Below are 21,831 nucleotides of genomic sequence, written 5' to 3' on the forward strand. Positions count from 1 at the left end.
CAACGGCGTAAAATAAGTCTTTAGGTGGAGAAATGATGACAACTATGAGGTATTAAATTACAAATTCTGTTTTTATGTGGGTTAAAAATAAAAAAAAATCTGCCGAGGAACAAGTCTCTCTCAGCATAGGGTAAAAGGAAAAAGATCAATACACGCTCAATGATACAGAGGATAAGACAAAATACCAAAAAAAAATTACACGCTCAATGATACAGAGGATAAGATAAAATACACACAAAACTTGAGCTTACAAGAAATATGAACAATACTAACTATTTCATAACACCGCTTTGCCTGAAAATGAATATAATATAGACCATGAGTTCTTTATATGACATGCCATGGAGCTTCTACTGGACGAATCATTTGAATTTCTGCGATTCTGCAACACTTTTTTGGGAGCCAGGTTATTGGGGATTACATTCGAAATAGATCCGGCAATGGCTGAGAAATGGTTTTCTGAAGTGGTGGTAGCTGAGGTTGGGCTTCCAATGGTGGTGTTTGGATTGGGACCTCAGATTGCGGAGCTTGGGTTGGAGCCTCTGGTTGTGGAGCTGGGGATATAGCCTCCGGTTGTGGAGCTGGGGATGGAGCCTCCGGTTGTGGCGCTTGCAATGGGGCCTCTGACTCTGGCGCTTGCGATGGAGCCTCTGATTGGGCCGCTTGGGATGGAGCCTCTGATTGGACCACTTGGGATGGGGTCTCTGATGGCGGCCCTTGGGATGGGGCCTCTGATTGCGGCCCTTGAGATGGGGCCTCTGATTGAGGCACTTGGAGTGGGGCATCTGATGGTGCCGCACTACCTGTAGAAGTTTCTGGGACACTTTCTCCCGGAGCAGCCGGAGCTGGATTAGCTGGATCACTCTCTGCTGATGAAACGGGAGGCTTATCATTTGATGTGGGTTCACCTGATTCTAATGGTTGTTGCTCACTAGAAGGTGCTGGTGTGGTAGTATGGGCTGCTTCTAATAGCAAGGGCTTGCCTGGTTGCTGCTGTGAGTTCTGAGCCCCAGGAGCTGGTTTCTTTTGAACAGAAATTGGAGGAGCTGAAAGAGACGGCATCCCTGGAGGAAGAATTTCAATCGCTGGCTTCTTGGCAGCATCTGCTAAACTTGTGAGCTTTGGTTCCTCCAGAGAAGCCAAAAATGCAGCAGCAGCATCAGTTTTCGTTGTTGGCGTATGCTCAACCTCTCTTTGTAGCATTTTATTCCAAGCCTGAACCAAGTTCTTCAATGTTGGTCTCCCATGAGCCTGCAAATATTCATGAGGAGGTCAGGTCGAAGTTACAATATACGAGATACATGTATAAGCATACATAAAATGTCATACATGGGCATGAAGCACAGCCTCGGCAAGCATTCCAGTATCCTGCCACGCCTTCTCCATAAGGGCATTGTCTCCCAAAACTGCAGCTGCAAATGCTGCTTCACGTCCGGAGCCAACTGATATTAAATTGTTTACCAAATTCTGCAGTGCATGCAACGGTTTTTAGAAAGTATGATATGACAATAGAAGAATTCAAAAAATTCCCATCAACAAGAATAATCTGGAAAACATAGAAGACGAGTACAAAGAAACAATCAAACACAAATGTCAAAATTCTTTGGTAGAAGACCTCAATCAAACTGCTTAGAGAACGGATAGCATGCAAGAGAGGGCAATTATGAATAGGTTGACAACAACGAATCATACATTGCATACAAAGATTAATTGTCGAAGTGAAAGGCAAAAAAAATGTAAGAAAAGCATGTTCAGATGTGGATAGCATACACTAAGCCGTGTCAACTCTCCATGATTGGCTAGGCGCAGAGCTTGTCCTCTTAATTCATGACCCTGTAAAGCTCCTTTTACAGAAGCTGCAGCACCCAATCTCTTAAGAGCTTCCCGAGCAATTTCAGCCTGTCCAGTAGCATCTGCAGCATCAATAAGATCCAAAAACTCCTTGACAAATTTCACTATTCCTTGGACAGCTTCCAGAATATTTTCTTTCGCAGTTGTTACAGTTAGAATGTCCTTCAAATCAAATCCTGTATTCTCTTGCCCCAAGTCCCTGCTGTTACTCATTGTAAGAAGGCATTGAAGAGCTCTTTTCAAATCATTGCTCTGCATGGCCAAATCAAACTCTAACCTACAAAACAGGGATATCAATAATATGGTTCAAACTGAGATGTTTTGATATCACCATAATAACAGAAAGGATTCAACACAGAAGTGCCAGTAGTTGACAAAAAAGAAAAGAATCCCCTCAAAATGGAAATAATAAGCACAAAAAAGAAAAAAAAAAGGATTAGCAACAGTAGGCACTGCGACATCAAACACACAAGGGGGCGAGTGTAGTTATGGCAGACCTCTTAGATATTCCAGGCAAATGAAGTGCCTCAGTAGCATAACCCATGCCTAGCAAAAATTGAGCTAAATCATCATGATGTTCTCTGCCAAGCCTACTTGCCCTGAATAAAAGAAAAACATGCGGCATTAAATAATTATAGTTAAATCTGTATAAAACAGTAGACAGAAAGATTGTTACCACTTGACAGCACTAATTGCATCTCCATAAGCAGCAAGACACCGACAGCGGATCCCAGGGTGGCTTAGGGATAAGGCATGAGCACTCATATATCTGCCAGGGAGATTTTCAGGGGTTATACACGGAAACTTCTACAATTGATATTTATGCTAGAAGGATGATATGGAAGTAATAACCATTACATTCTTTTAAATAGAACCAGAACTGAAAGCACAAGTTATGGTAGCTAGACAAATCAAACAATTGCTAACTTTACATAGTGTTGAGGAATGAGGACAGAAAAACAAGGTAAGTCAACTCAACAATGTTTTCAAATAATTTATTGAATTGAGGGGTACTTATTTCCGTTTACTTACCCTATAATACTTCATTGCGAATCCTAACTTTCAACTTTTTGACAAGAATCACAAATCTATGAAGCAACATCAAACATTACTATTCCAAGGAGTTTGAATTTGCTTGTACTTTGAAGTTGTACATGACAACAGAATAGAACAAAAGAAAGGAAATTGCTTATGTTCACATTCATATACTTATCAGATAACATAATTAATTCAGCATACAATATTAACAACTAGATTATTGAAAAAGGGAACCCAATACCTATCGATTAGCCAAAGAACACCATCTCTGACACCCACCACTACCAGAGGTCCCACAGGTCGTTTCTGCTCTGTTGGAAAACGAGTAACTGCAACTGAGACCCCTCCACCACCAACGGCTACCTCATTAACCTTTCTTTCTTCAAACTCTTTTGGCAGCCCGGAATCGTCCCCATCAACTTTAGATTGTCTCGACAATGTTAAGAAAGGAGGCACAGATGGGGCATGCTGAAATGAGGCTAATCGCACCACCTAAAACAGAAAAAGAAAAAAAGAAAAGAGAAATAATGGAATTTTAATCAAAAGAGATTTATGACTTTGAACATATAGCAATTGTATTTAGGCTGCAACTTCTCTAAACTCTCCAGCTATTAAAATTCTATGTAAAGCTGCTCATATAAAGTAGGTAGAATGAAATGATACCAATGCCTCTAAAGCTGCTCAATTTATAAAAGATGATGAATACAACTTGGATTATAGATTAAAAAATTCCCGCAACAAAACTTACATGGTCTAATAAAAAGAGGTTATTTTGTTATCAATAAAGAAAATTGTTTACATGAATTTTTGTAACAATTAATATAAACTTTGAGTAATTCATTTCCTGAAAAACTCGTTACAAATCTCAGATGCTTTCACAAAAAAGAAGGCACCAACTCCAGATAAACTGAGGAAAACTTAATTTGTATGTTTCTATGTAAGGCAATGAACGGTCAGCAAAAAGTCATACTTTAGGGAACTCTTTTTACCTGTAGCATTGGGGGCCTCAAAGCTATCCTTTCTTGCGTAACAGATTGCGGACCATCAACTGCAATTAGTGCTAATTCACCATGCTCGGCAAGGGCTCTTTGTTGTGCCTCCTTTAGCTTCATTTCCTCTTTCCTCTTTTTGGTTTCAATGTCAATAGGTGCAACTCCAGCATCCACAAAAACACATCTGGAAAATGCAGCATAAAAAGATGAGCACAGCTTACATGTTACAACATTTTTTATTCCCTATTATCAACTCAATTTACAATTATATTTTGCAATTCCCTATTATCAACTCAATTTACAATTATATTTTGCATTCTTATTTGTTGATGCAAAGTGGTGCAAAGAATGCGTGACAATGAAAAAAGGAGATGAAAGACAGCAACAAGTTTCTTGACAGAATTTTCTTGACAGACACCATTCTCACATATATAATGGTCTTGTTTCTCCTACTAGCAAACTCAGGTCCTAATTTCCTGAGTTCATATAGTTCTACTTCAACATTCTGAAACCTCAGCTTGAGTTTTCTCCAAGCGAGGACTAGAGTGCATGAATTGAATCAGTTTTTTGTGCATAGCCTTCAACTTTGACAACTTTGAGTTTTTGTGTGGGCTCACATGTAACATCATGACAAGTTTTAGAAGCTTTTCAAGATCAAGTTACTAGAAGTCAAAGTCTTCTATTAAATTCTGTGCATTACTAAACAATATCCTTTATCTGACTGTAAATCTAACAACTTCTTTTTCCCTGATAAAACAATTCTCATCTATTCCAAGAACCTGTGTAATTGTAAAGACATAATTTTTGGGGGAATTAGTATATCTTACTCAATCGTGGTAGGCGTAACCACAAACAACTGTCGCCTATGCCAAACAGCACCAGTAGCATAAGGAATTGCGACATCCCCCAGATACCTAAATTGTGGGCGCAAAGAAGATATGACAATGTATTTCTGATATGCAAAAGCACAATACTCAACAGTTTGATCCCATGCTGTCCATTCTGGCTGAGGAATTAGACCACCCACAGGTTGAAAAGTTTCCCAACTGCATAATTAGGAATCATATAAGTTTAAAAGGAAAGCTTATCTTGTTCTTATATCCATATATATTCATTAAAAAAAGCCTTTAATGCAACGTGTAGCACTAAGCACCTTTTAGCAATTGAAATGAAAAATTCATTCCAACATGGGCCAGGAGGGTGAAAGAGAGACAAGTTTGCAGTCAAGTATGTAACTCTAGAAACTATGACTGCTTAAAAAAGGCAACATCCGCAAGCACTAATTGAAAAGAAAGTCCAAGCATCCTCAGTTTAGGAGTTTTGAGAAAATTTTATAAGCACCGTAGAAACCGAGACTTAATTGGGTAATTTTGTCAAAAGCTTGACTCACTTTATCTAAAACACAAAAATTTATAAGCTATATCTAATAAATCCACATTATCTTAAACAATAAAGGAATGAAGAAACTCAAATTTATTAGAGAAACAAAAACATCTTTACATTTTCAGTTTGGGCGAAATTAAAAATAGCAAAAGAAAAAAAATTCTTGCCTGTATAGCTGAAAGTTTTGTGGTGCAGCCTCAGCAGAAGATCTATGAGAAGAAAATCCATCATCAAAAGTGGAAAAAGAAGAATGCCCACCACTTCCAAATCCAGACAGGGGCATGGATTGAATTGTTGAAATAGCTGTTGCAGCAACAGGGCTAATTCTCCGAGATGTTCGGTATGCAACACCAAGAAGGGCCCCTCCATGCAAGCCAATGACCTAGATTACAGTGTTATTACTATTGGAAAGGAAACTTAACCTTCAAAACTTGTTACACATTCCACACCAAAATTTTAATGGATGAGTCCACCAATGCACATTTGAAGTGCTTATCATAAATTTCTGGCCAATTCCTAAAGCATTTGAAATCTTTTTTACAAAAATAAGTTTAATGTCAGAACAATTTTCTAAAGCTTTCTAGATTGTTTTCTGCAATTCTAAATACAATTTGAACTCTGGTGTAGCTGCATGTTTTTGGTCGTGAGTTTAGTTATGGAAAACTGTTATTCACAAAGCACCAAAGAGGGCTAATTTAGGATGTATATCTAGGATGTATATCAACTAAAACACATACAATGTAAAGAATGTACTTAATTTTTTTCAGTCCAAGAACAATTCCATGAGGAGCGAACTACTGTTTTGTAACCCATAGGCATTTTAAAACTCATAACTAAAACGACTATAACCATAGACCGAGGAGAACAGAATAAATACCGGTTCACTGCGACCACCAATAGATCTCATTAAAATATTTGATGTGCCGTCATCCAGCAAGATGCGAACTTGTACATTGGCTGCAGAAGCAGCTGAAGCAGCTGCCGCAGCAGCTTGTGCTGCAGCAGCAGCAGCTTCTTTCGCTTTTCTTGATGAGCCCCCCTTATGTACTACAGGAATTCGAGGTGGTAATGTCGACTCTAGTATAGCAAATCTGTCACGACATGTATCCCAAGCCAGAAGCCTTGCACTGCCTGAATCAACGATTGACCAGTCACTAACCTTGTAGATGGAGAAGTATGGGATATCAGGCCACACAACTGCAAGATACCTGTGAGTTGTAGAAAAATAATCATTACCATGTCAGTACCGAAGCTCCAACTAGCAATATACAAAAAATCATGACAGGTTGAAATAAACATCATAGGTAATTTGAGATGACATGTATCACACCGAATACAGAACGTCTAGAAACGTGGTTAAAGACACGCATTGTAAACAAGATGCATTAATTTCTCTCTTCTATTAACATTTAATGAAAAGGCTGATTCACAGGCATAAGACTGTATAAACCAAAGAAGACTTAATAGAAAAATAAATTTAGTACTAAAGTTATCGATCTAACTATGTCCCCTACACAGATTGAAAGTATCGAAATTAATCTCAGCATTTGCAGTGCCGGATGAAACTTACTTTCCCGAGCCGCTCACTGAGAGAACTGAATAGGAATCATGTGGAACAGGTGTACTAATGTGCTTCTTCATCTGTTTGACATGTAAAGTTTCTGGTGAGTCCCCCCTGAGAGAAGTATTATTCCCAAGAGATGGATTTGCTGTCTGGGATAACTGAAAGTTTAGTAGCTTAAGTTCCCTTTCAATGACATAGACAGCATTATGCTCTCGACTTCCTGATGGTGTTGGCAAGGGAGCTACAGCTGGAAGAGATTTAGGGTCAAATTCACTGATAATGACACCAACGTTGGTTCCAGTAGCGACCAGGTGAGGCTGTAAAGGATGGGCAACCATACAGTAAACCTGCAATACAACTGATGAGTTTAGGGTAACTTGATAAAATTTTAGCATTGAACATTCATACATGTGCTTTGACATTATTATCTTTATTTATTAGAGTACTTTGAAAAACAATTTTATGAAGCAAGTCTGCTGCAAGGAAGGTTGTTCATATATCTCTCTTTTGAATTATCTGCTTTATAATTTATAATTTAATAATTGACGAACTCCATTTTACTTTGAAGCGAGTATATCACACAAAATAAGTCCCTGTGCTTCTTTTAGGTCCCCAATGGAGTCAGTAGACAAACCCCACAATTCATTTAACATGACTTTCTCATAAAATAAATTTAATAATTTACCATATACATTGAACCACAAAAGTAATTATGTTTTCAAAGAACAAGAACTCAGGAGCTCCTGGAATTTCCCAAAAACGCAGCAAGTAGGAAGAACCACCACTCTTGCATGATTCAGTGTAAAAATCTGGGTCTTATTGAACACATGCTATATGTCTTGCAGTGGAATAAAATCAAATTCAACTGTAAGAGACCTAATTCTCATACAGCATGGTCAAGAAAGAGTACGGTTCATTCAAGAGTCCCCATTTGTCCTTTATTTACGCTGTTAAGTCTAAGGTGGTCTTTCACTTAATTCATCAGAGTCATGTACAAGATTCTGATTCAGTGATGTTTAAAATTAATAGGAAAACCATTTGCAAAAGCCCAGCAAAAAAATTTCCCTATAACAATTAGGACAATTTGCATTTTCTTAACATTAGACAAGTCCATGAGTCATGAAACAATTCAGTGAGTTTATCCTATTTAAAAGAAGGTGCATGAAGAAAACCTAAAAAGTTAAGAGTGACTTACCCTAATTTTCTTGTTTGGTGCGATTACTTGTGGAGGGATTAGTGAGGAAAGTTCACACAACGGCCTTGTGAGAGCAGAGTATATTGGATGTTCAATAGCCCTGAGAAAATTTCCAAACAATTCTTGGTGATACCCTTCATAAAGAACTAAAAAGATGGGAAATGATTTTGATCACAGATCTCATAACCAACTTATACCTAACTTTTATAGCCAAAAGGCAGAGACTCTGATCATAAATCCACTGTTTTATAGCCAAAAAGAATAATGAACTAACGGAAATGTATAATGCATACCACTAGAAAGAAAATTTTATGCATACCATATATTGGAATCTTTAACACAAGTCAATATATCAAGGTTTGGAGCACGAGGGTGGCACCAGGATGCCACGCTGTGGCAAGCCAATTTTGGAACAGGTTTAATACGCCGCAACTCCTGAAAGAGAAAAGCGGGCAAAATATATAATTAATTAAAACAAAACTTGTAAACTTAATATAAAATCAATTTCTTTTCAAAAAATTGAAAGCATTTTCTGAAATTTCGGAACACCTTAAAAGAAACTGTGTCCCATATAGCTAACGTCTTATCTGCACCAATTGAAATAAGCTGCGGAGCAGCTCCAATCACTCTAGAAAGCTCAACAGCCACAACTCCACCATCATGTGCCTGTCATAAAATAAATGTCTATAATCAAATCTCCATCAGTTCTACTAGGTCAACCAGAGAAAGCTTGCATGCTTAACTGATTACATTGCCTTAAAATCACAATATTGGACATCTTAGATCCGTTTGAGACACAACATTGTGTCACATTGTCCTTATACAAATCATAATATGATGACGACATCCATCAGGCTAGATTCCAAGCATATAACTTACATACCATAACCAAAATATGGAATAAATTAATTCATCAGTAATCTAATCTAATAGTGGTCAAAGAAAAATTAGGGAAAATATGAAAGGATAAGGAGATAATTGCCTTTAAACTTAGCTTGGGAACAAGTTCTCGTGAATCTTGACTATGATCTGCACTCCAAACTACGAGCAAACCATCACTACCCCCCGAAACAAGAAGCGCCTGCAATAAATTTAAGTATAGAAAAAAGAGAATGTAACAGAAAAAAACAGTTAAAAGCCTGTATACATGCGCATATAGAGTACTTAAGTCTATAAAAGATGAACACTCATATCTGCACATCCCAGCATCTCAATATCCTAAACCCTAGATTTTTTCACACCATGCTTCTGATTGAGTGAAGAAGTTACTTCCACAAAAGTGCTATCAGAATGAACATGAAGAATAAGAGATATAACATTTTATGAGCTTCAGAGGTACAATCAAATATTATACATCAAGCCCACTATAGTACTTGAACACTCAGAATCAGACCAAAAAAGGAAGAAAAATATGGTTCAACAGAAAGCTAGCATAAACATATATAAGAAGGTAACTTGATTTCATCCTTTAGAACTAAAAATGTACCTCACCAGAAGAAGCCACAAATGTCATCAAACAAGAAATGGATCCTTTATGCCCTCCTGTGTATCTTCTTACAAGCTGCATGAAACAAGTATATCACATAAAGCAATGGATATTCATAGCCAACGTGATAGACAATTTGGGGAAAAAGCAAACCTTCCATGTCATCATTGAAAGTACTCTGATAACACCATCTGATCCACCAAAAGCAACAAGAGGAACATCACCAACAGCAGATCTAGAAAGGAATTCCATACTGAAAGAGCCATAGGGGGAAACAAAAAAACAGAGCACAAAATATGTCAGAAACAAAAACGAAAATTACAGGTATCTTAATGTTCTTTTATATTTGTATGTAGCAATACTACATTACTACAAAATTACCAGAATCAGTGTAAAGGAATTATAAACGCCATTTCTTCAACTGTATAACAAATATACACAAACATAATAAAAAATAGTGATAACTTGCCAGAGAAGCGATTTGTTGTCGAGCTCCTGTTTTGGTACATCACGGCCACGCATTGTTACCAAGTCCAAAAATATGGCTTTATTTTCACAACAAATGACAAGAAAATGTCTTCCTTTAGTTGATGGAGCAGGAGAACTAAAAGCCGATGCAACATGATTGACAGCTGATGGAGACTCAGCAGCTGTAGAGCGGTTACGCCAAAGTTGCCAAAAGCGCACGTCATCATCATAGAAGTTCACCTGCTTAACACTTTTTAGAAACCATATGCCCTCAGTGTTTGTTCAGGTTTCAACAAAGAGAAGTAGACAAAATAATGCAATTGCAGTGGTCTATTACCTCCCTCCACGTATGGCTTCAGTAGGTTTCCCTTTAGGCTCTATCAACCACATACAAACACAACAATTAAGAAGATATATATAAATATTATACATACATATATATATATATATATATATATATATATATATATATCTCACACCAGAAATGTATTCAGAAGAATAATGTTTGATGTAACAGTGGAAGTTTATAACTCTTAAACAACTACTGAACCACACTATGTTGCATGAATTTCAACTAAAGATAAGAAATGGAAGATTGGCAACGCAGTAGCACTCAAAGTCACTTGAAAATCTGTGCATGGATTTTCATTAGAAATGTTGTGCCAGATGTGGTACCTCAATTACCTAAAAGAAATTAAGGTAAGAGCAGCTAATTATAACACTGTTGAAATTTCGAAACTAGAAACCATTGAAACTAAACTGGAGAAGCTTATTATAAGCTCCAATTTCTAAGTTGAATCGTACATTACTACATTATTCTTATACATAGAGAACCAGTAAATGGTTATCGTTATGCTTGAGCTTTTAGGTACAAGAGCAGCTAATAGTAATAGAGTTAAATCCGATGCAATTCTCAAAGTGCTTCTACAAAAGCTTTTAGGTACTCGTAAGCTAGATTACTAGAATTATGTCTCAGAAATTCAGAAGCTAAGTTGACCATAACTAGAATTGAATTTCATGAGCCTCGTAGCAAGTCAAAGCAATTTTAGGATTCAGTACCTGATTCGCCTTCGGCGAGCTTCTCCAACTTGGCGCCAACCAAACGCCGCTGATCGACACCACCAGCTTTGAGCTCGTAGATGACCTAATTCGAATCCACAGCAGAATTGAGCAATGAACACGAACTCACGAACTGAAGAAAACGAAGAAATGAAGAGAGAGAGAGAGAGAGAGAGAGAGAGAGAGAGAGAGAGAGAGAGAGAGAGAGAGAGAGAGAGGTACCTGGCGATGTTCCCAGTTCCAAACAGAAACGTGATCTGAGGCATCAGCAGTGACCAGCCATGGATGCGTGGGATGCAGCTGAATCTTGACGATCTTATCGTTCGTCGGCCTGAACGCTCTTAACCGCAACATTGATTGGGGTTTCGATTGAAATGGGGAACGGATCGATAAACAACGAACTTGCTCGAGTTTCAGATCCAACAGCACATTATGTTAAGTCCTAAACAATGAGAGAAATAAAACAGAGATGGTTTGGTATGCCAAATGCGAGCCACCGTCTCTTTCTCTCTCTTTCGGCTTCTGATGAGATCGGCCTTTTTTTTCCCTCAGCAATATGCAGGAAATTTTTAAAATTTCTGCAAAAGCTATTACAGAAGAAATTTACAATTTTAATTACAAATTTGATTTTTGTATTTTGAAAATGTTCGGAAATTTAATTGATTATTTTGAAAAAAATTCATTTTCCACTGGTTATTATTATTATTATTATTTTAGTTTAAGTTGGTTTAATTAGTCGACTTTGTCTGTCGTGTTGCTAATTCCTAGTTAATTTATTTCCCCTTATGGGCTATTTTGAGAAACTTTAGGGCCCATTTGTGACGGTTTTGGACAATATTTTTAAAGAATATAAAATGAAAAATGAGAAAACAGATTTATATTTTCAAGATTTGATAATTGCTTGGGTCAATCTTTGGTCTGATAGCTTATTTGGAAAACATTTTTACAAAATAAAAACAGTTAAAACATATCTGGTACTATAATTTGAGAATGACAAAAACAAAGAATATGTAATTTTAATTAAAATGAATTATGTAATTAATATATGAGCTATTTTTCAAATGAATTTTTGTTAATGTCTCATCTAGAAAAAAAAACATTTTAAAAAATAAAATTCTAATGTTATAAAACTTATAAATATCTTTAATAATATAGAAAATTTGGGAAAAGTCCAATTATGATGACAAAAAATGCATGCAATGTTATCACAATCCACGCGTTTTGAGATTTATTTTTTGATCATCGAGGTGATGGGAATTTGAATTTGGGATCTCTTCTACTATTGGGAAGAGAATACCACTAGAAGAAGATCTAGCAGTGTGACGGGTACCATGGAAAAATTACTTGGTTCAATGGTTTGTTACGAAGGACACGTGGGAATTAATTAGTATTTTTTTGGTAGACTGTGAATGAATTAGTCATGGACTGCTAACTGCCTCATCGAGTCACTGCTGTTTATCTCTCTTTTCTGTTTTCCATACAAGGATCACAAAAGGAGTGTCACCATGGAACATTTATCATGTCCATGTTTCTGTGACTATCAATCTTTCTTAGAATTCTATTAGATTAGATATTTTTCCAGGTACTTTTCTCTCTTTCTCTCACACATTGTTATGCATATTCAGAGGCCAAGCAAGTTATGATCCCATTTTGGAATTGAATTGAATTGTCATCTCCTTCAGTTTCTTTTTCTTTTTCGTTGGTCTCTTCAACCAATTGAAGCTTTGAGTATCTGAATCCAAAATTCTTGTAAAATCTGTTTCTTCACTGTTATTTGCAGATACCCAAAAGAAAACTTAACATTATTGTTTCCTAATAAGTGCAATGTGCACCTTGTCTCTCCATAAATCTTTTCTGTTTTCAAATGATACATTTCTTTTACAGGATCAGGATCAGGTTTGCAATTTGGAACCTTGGATTAGAGCATAACTGAGAAATTTAATGCAAATTTTTGGTTCTACTGGTTGAAAGGGCTTTCCTTGTGGCTGAAGTTACAAGAAACCAAAATGCCGGCTTCGATAAGGTTCCGATCTATCCTTATGAACTTCCACAGAAATTATAACGTTTTTGTTATCTCAATTTGAGTTAAGATGAATGCTTTATTGCATCATGGAGCTAATAGTTTGTTTTTCATCTCTTTGGGCTTAAAACCTTCACCTACTAAACTGCAGCATGGATGAGAATCTAGGATTCCAGTCTGGACTTTCCAGACCAGGGCTGAATCCCCCATCAGTTCAGTTTGAGAACGGATTTTGTGAAGCTAGCTCAGAACTCATCCGAGGCGGATTCGGTGCATATGGAAAGAGAATTTGTGGGTCAAGTTCTCAGTATGTGCAAAGCAATGTAAGTTTCATCAAACCCTGCACTGATTTTGGAACCGAAATTCGAAACTACAAACTGATTCCACATCTACAAAGATGGATGATTACCAGTTGTGGTATGATGTTTTAAGACAAATGATATGATAAAATGTTTTCTGTGATGTTATTTTGTTTCTTTACTATTTATTCCCAAATTAGCAGATAAGCAAGTACTTCTCAGATCCTCAATACTACTTCCAAGTGAACGCTCACTATGTCAGGAACAAACTGAAGATAATTTTGTTTCCATTTCTGCACAGAGTATGTAGAAATTGAACTCAAGGCTGGTCATAAACAAGTTTGAATTCATAACCATGTTGTAAGAACATGTGTTTAACTTCTAAATCTCCTTTTGTTTAGGGGCATTGGACGAGGATAACGGAGCCAGTTGGAGGCAGGCTTTCTTATAACCCTCCAATCACTGACATACATGCTCCAGATTTATACATTCCATTCATGACATTTGCAACATACTTGGTTCTTGCTGGCATCTCACTAGGCCTCTCTGGGAAGTAAGTCTAGAGCATCCTAAAAATCCAATATTTTAGCATGAAATATGTTTCGACATTTTTTATTCCTGCGCCGTGCCAGATTTAGCCCGGAAGCCATAAATTGGCAGTTTGTGAAGGGGATGGTAGGCTGGTTGCTTCAAGTGATGCTGCTCAAGGCATCGTTGTCTTCGCTCGGGGGCGGAGAGGCACCTTTGCTGGACATGATAGCATATACTGGTTACACTTTCACAGGGCTGTGTGTGGCTGTTCTAGGGCGAATCACATTGAGCTATGCATACTACTTGATAATCATATGGACATCCATGTGCTCAGGCATCTTCCTGGCAAAGACAATCAAGATAACTTTGTATGCGGAGCTCAATAGTTATGATGCAAACATGCATCACTATCTCTTGCTTGGTATCGCATTTTCACAGTTCCCGTTGATTATCTGGCTCAGCAACCCTACCGGCAATTGGCTTTCCTGAATCTGCTGTTTCGATGCAAATATGCCCCGTTGCTCAGATCTTTTGTGGTAGCAGCATACTGTCCCACTTGAATGAACATTTTATTGTGCATGGCTAGGACTTGAATTCTTTTAAACCTGTTTGCAGGAGTTTAAATGTAACCCAGAACTAATCTAATCTATAGTGTTGCTCGAGAATTTGATTAGTGATTTAGTTATACAACTTCATTGTATTTCATAACTTAGTTGATTGCATTACTCTTCTTGTGTTGGTTCCTAGTTAAAATTTGTGATTAAATTGGAGTACACCGATTACAAAATTTACATTAACATAAATTTCCCTCAGAAATGCCATTAAGCACTCTTCTACATGTTATTTTATTACTAATCGCATTGTTAACCGCATATCTCACAAAGAGTGTCGAATAAAACTAGTTATATTGTACATAGTAGGTTTAACTATCGATTAACCCCATGAACGTGTATGCTACTTTCAATGTACACCCTCAACTTTTTTTGGGGAAAATTAAGTACACGCACTAATTTTTATTGCCAATTCCACCCTCCACCCCAAACCTATCCCCCCTCATCCCCTTTCGCCGTCGTGTACTTAATTTTCCCACAAAAAAAAATTGATGATTGAAATTCAAAGTAGCGTACAAGTGATGTGGAATATATAGGCATTTTAAAGTAGATTTCACTTATATAATTGCCCTTACGTTTTTTTAACAAGCGATGTTGAGGAAAAGGGAGTCGAACAAAAAAGATCTGAGTGCAGAGTTGTATTTTTATTTATTTTTAATTATTGTATATCTATTGATAAGAAAAAGAGTAGCCGTTGGACCCTGGGCCGCGTTTCCTGAACATGAGTTTCTCAACGACCGCGGTTACAGGGAACTCAATATTCCCGCGAAATTCAAATTCAAGACCCAAGATTTCTCAAAACCGGAAAGAAGTCATCTCTCTGTTACAGAAATGCAAACACGTTTATCAGATTCAACCAATACATGCCAAAATCATAAGAAATGCCCAAGGCCAAGACCCATTTGTGATCTTCGAGCTTCTTCGTCTTTGCTCCAACCTCAACTCCATCGACTACGCCAACAAGATTTTCCAGCAAACCAAAACCCCAAACGTCTACCTCTACACTGCCCTCATTGATGGGTTTGTGTCGTCTGGTTGTTACCTTGATGCAATTCGCCTTTACTGTCAAATGGTGAATGAGTTTATTTTGCCGGATAACTATGCCATCACCTCTGTGTTGAAAGCTTGTGGCTTTGGGTTGGCTTTGGAGGAGGGCAGAGAAGTCCATGCCCAGATTTTGAAGCTTGGGTTGTCAACGAATAGATCAGTAAGGATGAAGCTTATGGGTCTTTACGGGAAGTGCGGTGAATTTGAACATGCACGGCAGGTTTTCGATGAAATGCCTGAAGGGGATGTTGTTGCTTCATCGATTATGATCACTTCTTATGTTGATTATGGATTGGTTGAGGAGGCAAATGGTGTTTTTAATCGGGTTAGAACAAAGGATACGGTTTGTTGGACTGCAATGATCGATGGGCTGGTTCGGAATGGAGAGATGAATAGGGCTTTGGAGGTGTTTAGGGAGATGCAGAGGAATAATGTGAGGCCTAATGAAGTTACCATTGTTTGTGTTCTATCTGCTTGTTCACAGTTGGGAGCGTTGGATCTGGGGCGATGGGTTCACTCTTACATGGACAAGTATGGCATTGAATTCAATTACATTGTAGGTGGTGCTCTGATTAATATGTATTCGAGGTGTGGTGATATTGATGAGGCAGTAGAAGTGTTTGGTGAGATGCAAGAGAGAGATGTCAGTAGTTATAATTCCATGATTGAGGGGCTTGCAATGCATGGGAAGAGCAATGAGGCAGTTGAAATGTTCTGGACAATGATAAAACAAGGGCTTAGGCCAAATAGCATTACTTTTGTTAAAGTATTAAATGCATGTAGCCATGGAGGTTTGTTGGAGTTAGGATTTGAGATATTTCATTTCATGACTACTCGTCACGGCATTCAACCAGAGATAGAACACTACGGATGCATGGTTGATCTTCTAGGTCGCTCCGGTCAGCTTGAAGAGGCATATAGTTTCATTACAAAAATGAAAATGGCACCAGATCATATCATGTTGGGAGCTTTGCTAAGTGCTTGTAAAATCCATGGAAATCTCGAATTAGGAGAAAGGGTAGCTGAAATCTTGGTGAATTGTGGTGATGCTGATTCGGGAACTTATGTTCTGCTATCAAATGTATACTCTTCATCGGGGAGGTGGAAAGAGGCCGCACAAGTGAGAGCAGAGATGAAGGAAAGTGGAACTCCAAAGGAGCCTGGTTGTAGTTTGATTGAAGTGAACAATGAGATCCATGAGTTCCTTTTGGGAGACCTCAGGCACCCGAAAAAAGAAGAAATCTACAAAAAGTTAGAAGAGCTAAACGATGAACTAAAATCTGAAGGGTACTTGCCTGCAACAGAGGTGGTTTTGCATGACATTGAGGACAGGCAAAAGGAATGGGCTCTGTCAATACATAGTGAGAGGCTTGCCATATGCTACGGGCTAATCTCTACAAAACCATGTACCACTTTGAGGATTGTGAAAAATTTAAGGGTTTGCAATGATTGCCACTCAATGATCAAGTTGATAGCTAAGATTACCAAGAGAAAGATTGTTGTGAGGGATCGCAATAGGTTCCACCATTTTGAGAATGGGGCTTGTTCTTGTGCTGATTATTGGTGAAAGAAAAAGCTTAATACTAACAGCAATATCAAGTACATATCTTGTTTCGTTACCCTGGAGTTACAAGTTTTCATATATTTTTTTTTTCTTTTTATGGATACTTGTTTTTGTACTTTGTTGATTGTGCAGAACTTTTTAGGTTAGAACAACATTGGGCACCCCTGATAAATAAGAATGCCAATTTTTTTGGAACAGCATCATAATTTTGTCGCTAAACTCCAACTTCATCAGTGATGTACATGCCAAGCTTGACTTTGCGAACAAAAATAAATGAATCAAGCTTGAACAGCTTGAGAAACGATTCAACATGCTTCAAAATAGTCTCATTGGACCATACATTTGACAACTTGAAACAATGTTTGGACAGCTCGTTGCATCAAAAATGGAAAACATTTCACAAGTAAAGAAGACCATACATATAACCTCAAAGATTGATAATTTATCAAAATCTACAAAAACATTATACAACACACAACTTTTGAAGTTCAAAAACCAAATTAGCAGTAGAAAAATGTTTTTGTCTCCTCCAATATCCTGGCAAGCAAATATAGGTTTTGAGATAAACCTAATAAAAAGTTCCCAATAAGTTGAAACGAAAGATGAACCCAATAATTCATTAATTATTGGAGTTTCACAACTAGAAAATTTACTTTGCTTGCCCCCCTCCCTCTATCCTGGATGAACTAATTGGCTAGCATGCCTTCGGCTAGTTCAGAAATATAACATTTATGCTAATGTAAATATAAAAAATCACCTGAAGTAACAAAATCAAGCAAGGACACCACAACAGTCTTCATGACTCTTCTCTTGTTTTGTGTTTCTTTGACTTCTTGATCGAATTGTCACTAATGGTATGCTTCGCTCCTACTAGGCTCTTGCATAGCAGATTCTCTGTGTTTCTTTGACTTCTTGATTGAATGGTCACTAATGGCAGAATATGCTTCGCTCCTACTAGGCTCTTGCGTAGCAGATTCTCTGTGTTTCTTTGACTTCTTGATATAATGGTCAACCATAGAATATGCTTCGGCACTGGTTCTACTAGGCTCTTGCATAACTGATTCTTCCTCGTTTCCTCTCCTCCTCTTATTACTCCTACAAATTCTTTTCACAGTTACAATGCAGAATCTTTTTTTAAAATCTTTTCAAAATGAACAATTTTTTATATTATGAAAACTGTTTCAAGGTAAGTTATAAGGTCAGTGAAATACCCATCTGTTAGTGAAACATTTTCCACATGATTATCCAACCAGAGAATGCTCCCAGTGTGAGCTGGAAGCAAAGAACCAGAAATGCATAATGTTTCCTCATCCATACTGCAAAGATGAATCAATGTCATGAAAGTACATATATACACCAACAATCAAAAGAGGAAGTTCAGCCACATGTCATAAGTTGACAAAGGTTAGCACTAGACCTCGGAACTAGATAGAAAATCATATGACATCTAGACAAGTGAAGATTTGGAGTATTTTAGGTAGTATGTCTTGTCCTTTATGTTCACTAATGCTAGATGGACCATATTTTCAGACCACATATGAGGCAGGTGGGATCAACTTTGGTAGTTGATACATCACCTGCCGTATAATGTTGTTTGCTCGTGCGATCTAAAAATGCAGACCCTTTTAGCATTAGTGCCACCAAATATCAATTTGCTTATAAATAATAAGAAGGTAATAGTAATCCAAGGTCACCTTTTGACTAATAAGCGTATCATGGTTCCAGCTTTTATTACATGTCGCTTGTGAGATCTGCTAACAAATAAGTCCTTGCCATGTTTCTATGAGAATATTGGCGCACCAAAAGTTAAAATGAATTAAAACTGGCAATGTTAAGGATATGAACATTGAAATACAATGATAAAAAACTCTTACAGTTTTATACTGAAATTCTTCGCGAATATCCTTGTCTGTTATAATAGCAGATGAAAAGCCAAGGATAATGACATGAATTGATTCTTGTCTGACTTTCACTACCTTTCCTTCTGAAGTGAGCACATTACGAAACAATCAGCAAAATCAACATTAATGAATACAAATGTGTGCGTATCACTCAATAACAAGATGCATTTTTGCTTAATCATATGATAAACCAATTTTGAACTTAATTGTACGTAATATTATTCACAGAAGGAGTAAAAATTGTCCTTACACTACTGCATCAGTTAATATAAAGGACAAGACATACTACCTAAAAGCATATCGGGCTTTGGAGAAAAAAGTAACAACTTTGCTTTTAGTCTGACATACAAATAAGGATGCATACTGGGAAGGATATCTGGAACCTTATCTATGTTGAATTCATACGCCAATACGACCCCCTGAAATTTTTCATTGAACCTGTATGGGAAACCAGAGAAAGAAAATAAAATACATTGCACTCTCAAAGGCTCTTAACTATGGTTATCATAATACATAAAACATGTGAAACAGAACATTATTCCAACAAGGGCCACAAACGGGACAGAAATGGAACAGCCAACTGATGAATTTGGAGGATTTACAATTCAAAAACAAATCTGAAAAATAGAAACTTCAATTCCTCCAACTCTGAAAAATTTGCTCTCAAAATAACTTTTCTGTTGCAAGGAGGGGACCAAACAAACGCATAAACTGTGGGAACATTCAGAAAATTAAAATTACAACAAAATGGGCAAAAATTTATGCTTCTCTTCGAAATTCCGAATAGCTTATAGCTATTCTGCAAACAAATTATCTAAAAGCTCATGTTTTTTTTTTTCAGGAAATTTGACTCAACTGACTCAGCCAGCACAAAAAGCAAGAACCTTTATGAGCAATCATCAAGTGGGAAACATCGAAAGCAATCATATACACAAGATCAAGCTTACCAAGCCCTAGAAATACAAAAATAAATAAATAAATAAATAAATAAAGGGTTACTAAGAACGTACCTTAAAAGCAGAGAGCTAAGCTCGCGTAGGACTGCTTTGTGGACATTGTTACTCCTTGATGGATGTAGTTGGACTTGCAAGTTGACGTCTGAAACATTCAGCCCATCCATTACGCGCTCAAATCGAACCGGAGCTAGGGTTTTTCTTCTTCACTATGGCAGAGCTTAAAACCCTAGCAGACTCTGTGAAACATTCTCAGGTTCTCTTTCCGATGAACCTTGATTGGTTATTCGCCATTCTTCAAAGTTTCAACCTTTATTTGGGTTGGGCCGTAAACGGGCCAAAACTTGCCTATCATATACAAACTGGCCCAAAACTCATAATTAAGAATGTGGGCCCCACCCATATTAAATCGGAGCCGTAGATTTGCGTCTGTGGATCAAGGTAAGAAAGGGTTGTGATTATGCAAATTGCAATGCATCAAAATCACGTTTTTCAAAAGCAATTAACTTATTTTTTTTGTTCTGAATAAATTTGAGTTACTATGTCATTCACATGTCTTTTGCTCCGTTTATCACTTCATCTCTCTCTTCCTTTTAGAAATAAAAAATAAAACTTTCCTAACACATTTTCCTGCAATTTCACATAACCGAAGAACACATAGACACTCATATGTATGAATTGCTTGACGAATAAAAAATAAAACTTGGTATAAGTTGCAAAACCTTGAGTATGGAATGTAAAGTTTGCTGGCTGCTCTGCTCTTTGAATATGGAGTGTAGCAAATAGGCGTTTCACTGATGTTTCAACTTCTGAAATTTCTGCAACAATATTATACATTTATGTTTATAACACAGATTCTGAATGTGTGGGATGAGAGATATAAGAAAATTGATGAGCTATCTGCAAAGCTTTGTTAGAAATTTATAATATTTATATTTAATTTTTTAATAATTAAATGGAAATTAAATTGTGGGATCTGTGATATGACTTTTACAAATTGGTATATATCAATTGGGAAACATTGCACTATTTGGATGTTCTCAGAATAGAGAGTTGCATTCGCTTTTCCTGGGGATTAGAGTGTTACTTCAACAAGAAGTCGACCGTTGTATTCTAGGAGACGTTTGTCAGGCAAATCTTAAAAGCACCTGTGAGGAGGTAATTTCGTCTTAAGGAGATAGAACCAAGTTCTAGACTCGATCATTTGTAAAGTATTCATAATTTTCTTATATTTATTTTGAATTTATAGTGAAATTTTATTTTCGAAATTCTGTAAAAATAGTAATTATCTTTATATTTTACCAACAAGCTTCACTGTGAGAATTGGCATTAAACCAAACATGGTTAACTGAGAATGTAAAAGAGATTGAAGTTGAGGATGAAGAGAAACTATAACAGTGTTATTTATAGCATATCTCTTTTTCTGTTTCATAATAGTTATTGTTTTTTACAGTTCCTTCCTTGTACAGCTTGATAGTTCGTGAGAATCAACTAGGTTAAAATGATTCCTAATTGTCAAAGATGTCACAATGAGAGCACTATGGTCTTATGATCTAGCATAACTGCATTAGAGGTGATGCTTGGAATTGCCTCTAGATAACCAAAAGTGCTTTTTGACATTATTTGGAAAAAAGAGAGAGTCTAAAAGTGCTTATGAGTTATAAAAATACTTGGAAGTGTTTTCTAAACTAGAATTATAATCATCTAAAGTGGAATTAAGCTTCGCACGCAGCCCCTGCTGTCGATTCATCATTGAAAATAACTTGGTCTGTTATTCAGTTGATCCTATAATAATATCATTCAAGAATCACTGTAATGGATGCTACCTAGCGAAGCTATAAGTCAATCTTTGTCGCATGAAGCAAAGCG

The 21,831-nt window shown here is 37.0% G+C and overlaps 4 protein-coding genes across 5 annotated transcripts; 2 read left to right on the top strand and 2 right to left on the bottom strand.

Moving 5' to 3' along the window:
* Nucleotides 1-8: 8 nt before the first annotated feature.
* Nucleotides 9-11,627, bottom strand: LOC110758813 (Transducin/WD40 repeat-like superfamily protein). The gene is made up of 21 exons (XM_021960735.2): nucleotides 11,259-11,627; nucleotides 11,037-11,121; nucleotides 10,315-10,354; nucleotides 9,979-10,227; nucleotides 9,663-9,762; nucleotides 9,510-9,584; nucleotides 9,006-9,104; nucleotides 8,573-8,689; nucleotides 8,343-8,458; nucleotides 8,024-8,123; nucleotides 6,835-7,175; nucleotides 6,142-6,472; nucleotides 5,432-5,646; nucleotides 4,709-4,927; nucleotides 3,879-4,065; nucleotides 3,131-3,381; nucleotides 2,528-2,620; nucleotides 2,349-2,450; nucleotides 1,771-2,128; nucleotides 1,330-1,467; nucleotides 9-1,251 (listed from the first exon to the last, which is right to left on the bottom strand). Exons 1-21 carry the CDS (start codon nucleotides 11,388-11,390, stop codon nucleotides 418-420), a joined length of 4,182 nt encoding a protein of 1,393 aa, XP_021816427.2. The 5' UTR covers nucleotides 11,391-11,627; the 3' UTR covers nucleotides 9-417.
* Nucleotides 11,628-13,042: 1,415 nt separating this feature from the next.
* On the top strand, nucleotides 13,043-14,375 carry LOC110748494 (uncharacterized). Its single transcript, XM_021948469.2, has 5 exons — nucleotides 13,043-13,059; nucleotides 13,208-13,379; nucleotides 13,559-13,657; nucleotides 13,757-13,908; nucleotides 13,988-14,375. Exons 1-5 carry the CDS (start codon nucleotides 13,043-13,045, stop codon nucleotides 14,373-14,375), a joined length of 828 nt encoding a protein of 275 aa, XP_021804161.2.
* Nucleotides 14,376-15,070: 695 nt separating this feature from the next.
* On the top strand, nucleotides 15,071-17,163 carry OTP80 (Tetratricopeptide repeat (TPR)-like superfamily protein). The gene has a single exon (XM_021960737.2). The coding sequence runs from the start codon at nucleotides 15,219-15,221 to the stop codon at nucleotides 17,109-17,111; it is 1,893 nt and encodes a 630-aa protein (XP_021816429.1). The 5' UTR covers nucleotides 15,071-15,218; the 3' UTR covers nucleotides 17,112-17,163.
* A 361-nt stretch (nucleotides 17,164-17,524) lies between these two features.
* Nucleotides 17,525-20,246, bottom strand: LOC110758815 (DNA-directed RNA polymerase). Of its 2 annotated transcripts, none has more exons than XM_021960738.2 (6): nucleotides 20,020-20,246; nucleotides 19,299-19,447; nucleotides 18,983-19,092; nucleotides 18,803-18,888; nucleotides 18,320-18,424; nucleotides 17,525-18,212 (listed from the first exon to the last, which is right to left on the bottom strand). In XM_021960738.2, the coding sequence occupies exons 1-6, from the start codon at nucleotides 20,127-20,129 to the stop codon at nucleotides 17,957-17,959; spliced, it is 816 nt and encodes a 271-aa protein (XP_021816430.1). In that variant the 5' UTR covers nucleotides 20,130-20,246; the 3' UTR covers nucleotides 17,525-17,956. The 2 variants fall into 2 exon arrangements, with proteins under 2 accessions (XP_021816430.1, XP_021816431.1); XM_021960739.2 differs by having other exon boundaries at nucleotides 17,525-18,203; nucleotides 20,020-20,245.
* Between the last annotated feature and the right edge of the window lie 1,585 nt (nucleotides 20,247-21,831).

Source organism: Prunus avium, chromosome 8 (assembly GCF_965620075.1).
Source record: "Prunus avium chromosome 8, drPruAviu1.hap1.1, whole genome shotgun sequence".
NCBI lineage: Eukaryota > Viridiplantae > Streptophyta > Magnoliopsida > Rosales > Rosaceae > Prunus > Prunus avium.

Excerpts from the sequence above, each read along its gene's own strand:
- LOC110758813 (XM_021960735.2), bottom strand. The coding sequence starts at position 11,390 with ATGTTGCGGTTAAGAGCGTTCAGGCCGACGAACGATAAGATCGTCAAG. Across the intron at positions 10,228-10,314 it reads GAAGCCATACGTGGAGGGAG|TGTTAAGCAGGTGAACTTCT; the intron begins GTAATAGACCAC and ends GTTTCTAAAAAG. Across the intron at positions 1,468-1,770 it reads GAGAGTTGACACGGCTTAGT|AATTTGGTAAACAATTTAAT; the intron begins GTATGCTATCCA and ends CATGCACTGCAG.
- OTP80 (XM_021960737.2), top strand. The coding sequence starts at position 15,219 with ATGAGTTTCTCAACGACCGCGGTTACAGGGAACTCAATATTCCCGCGA.
- LOC110758815 (XM_021960738.2), bottom strand. The coding sequence starts at position 20,129 with ATGGATGGGCTGAATGTTTCAGACGTCAACTTGCAAGTCCAACTACAT. Across the intron at positions 19,448-20,019 it reads CTTAGCTCTCTGCTTTTAAG|GTTCAATGAAAAATTTCAGG; the intron begins GTACGTTCTTAG and ends TTTCCCATACAG. Across the intron at positions 18,889-18,982 it reads AAGAATTTCAGTATAAAACT|AAACATGGCAAGGACTTATT; the intron begins GTAAGAGTTTTT and ends ATATTCTCATAG.
- LOC110748494 (XM_021948469.2), top strand. Across the intron at positions 13,380-13,558 it reads CTCAGTATGTGCAAAGCAAT|ATAAGCAAGTACTTCTCAGA; the intron begins GTAAGTTTCATC and ends CCAAATTAGCAG. Across the intron at positions 13,909-13,987 it reads TCACTAGGCCTCTCTGGGAA|ATTTAGCCCGGAAGCCATAA; the intron begins GTAAGTCTAGAG and ends GCGCCGTGCCAG.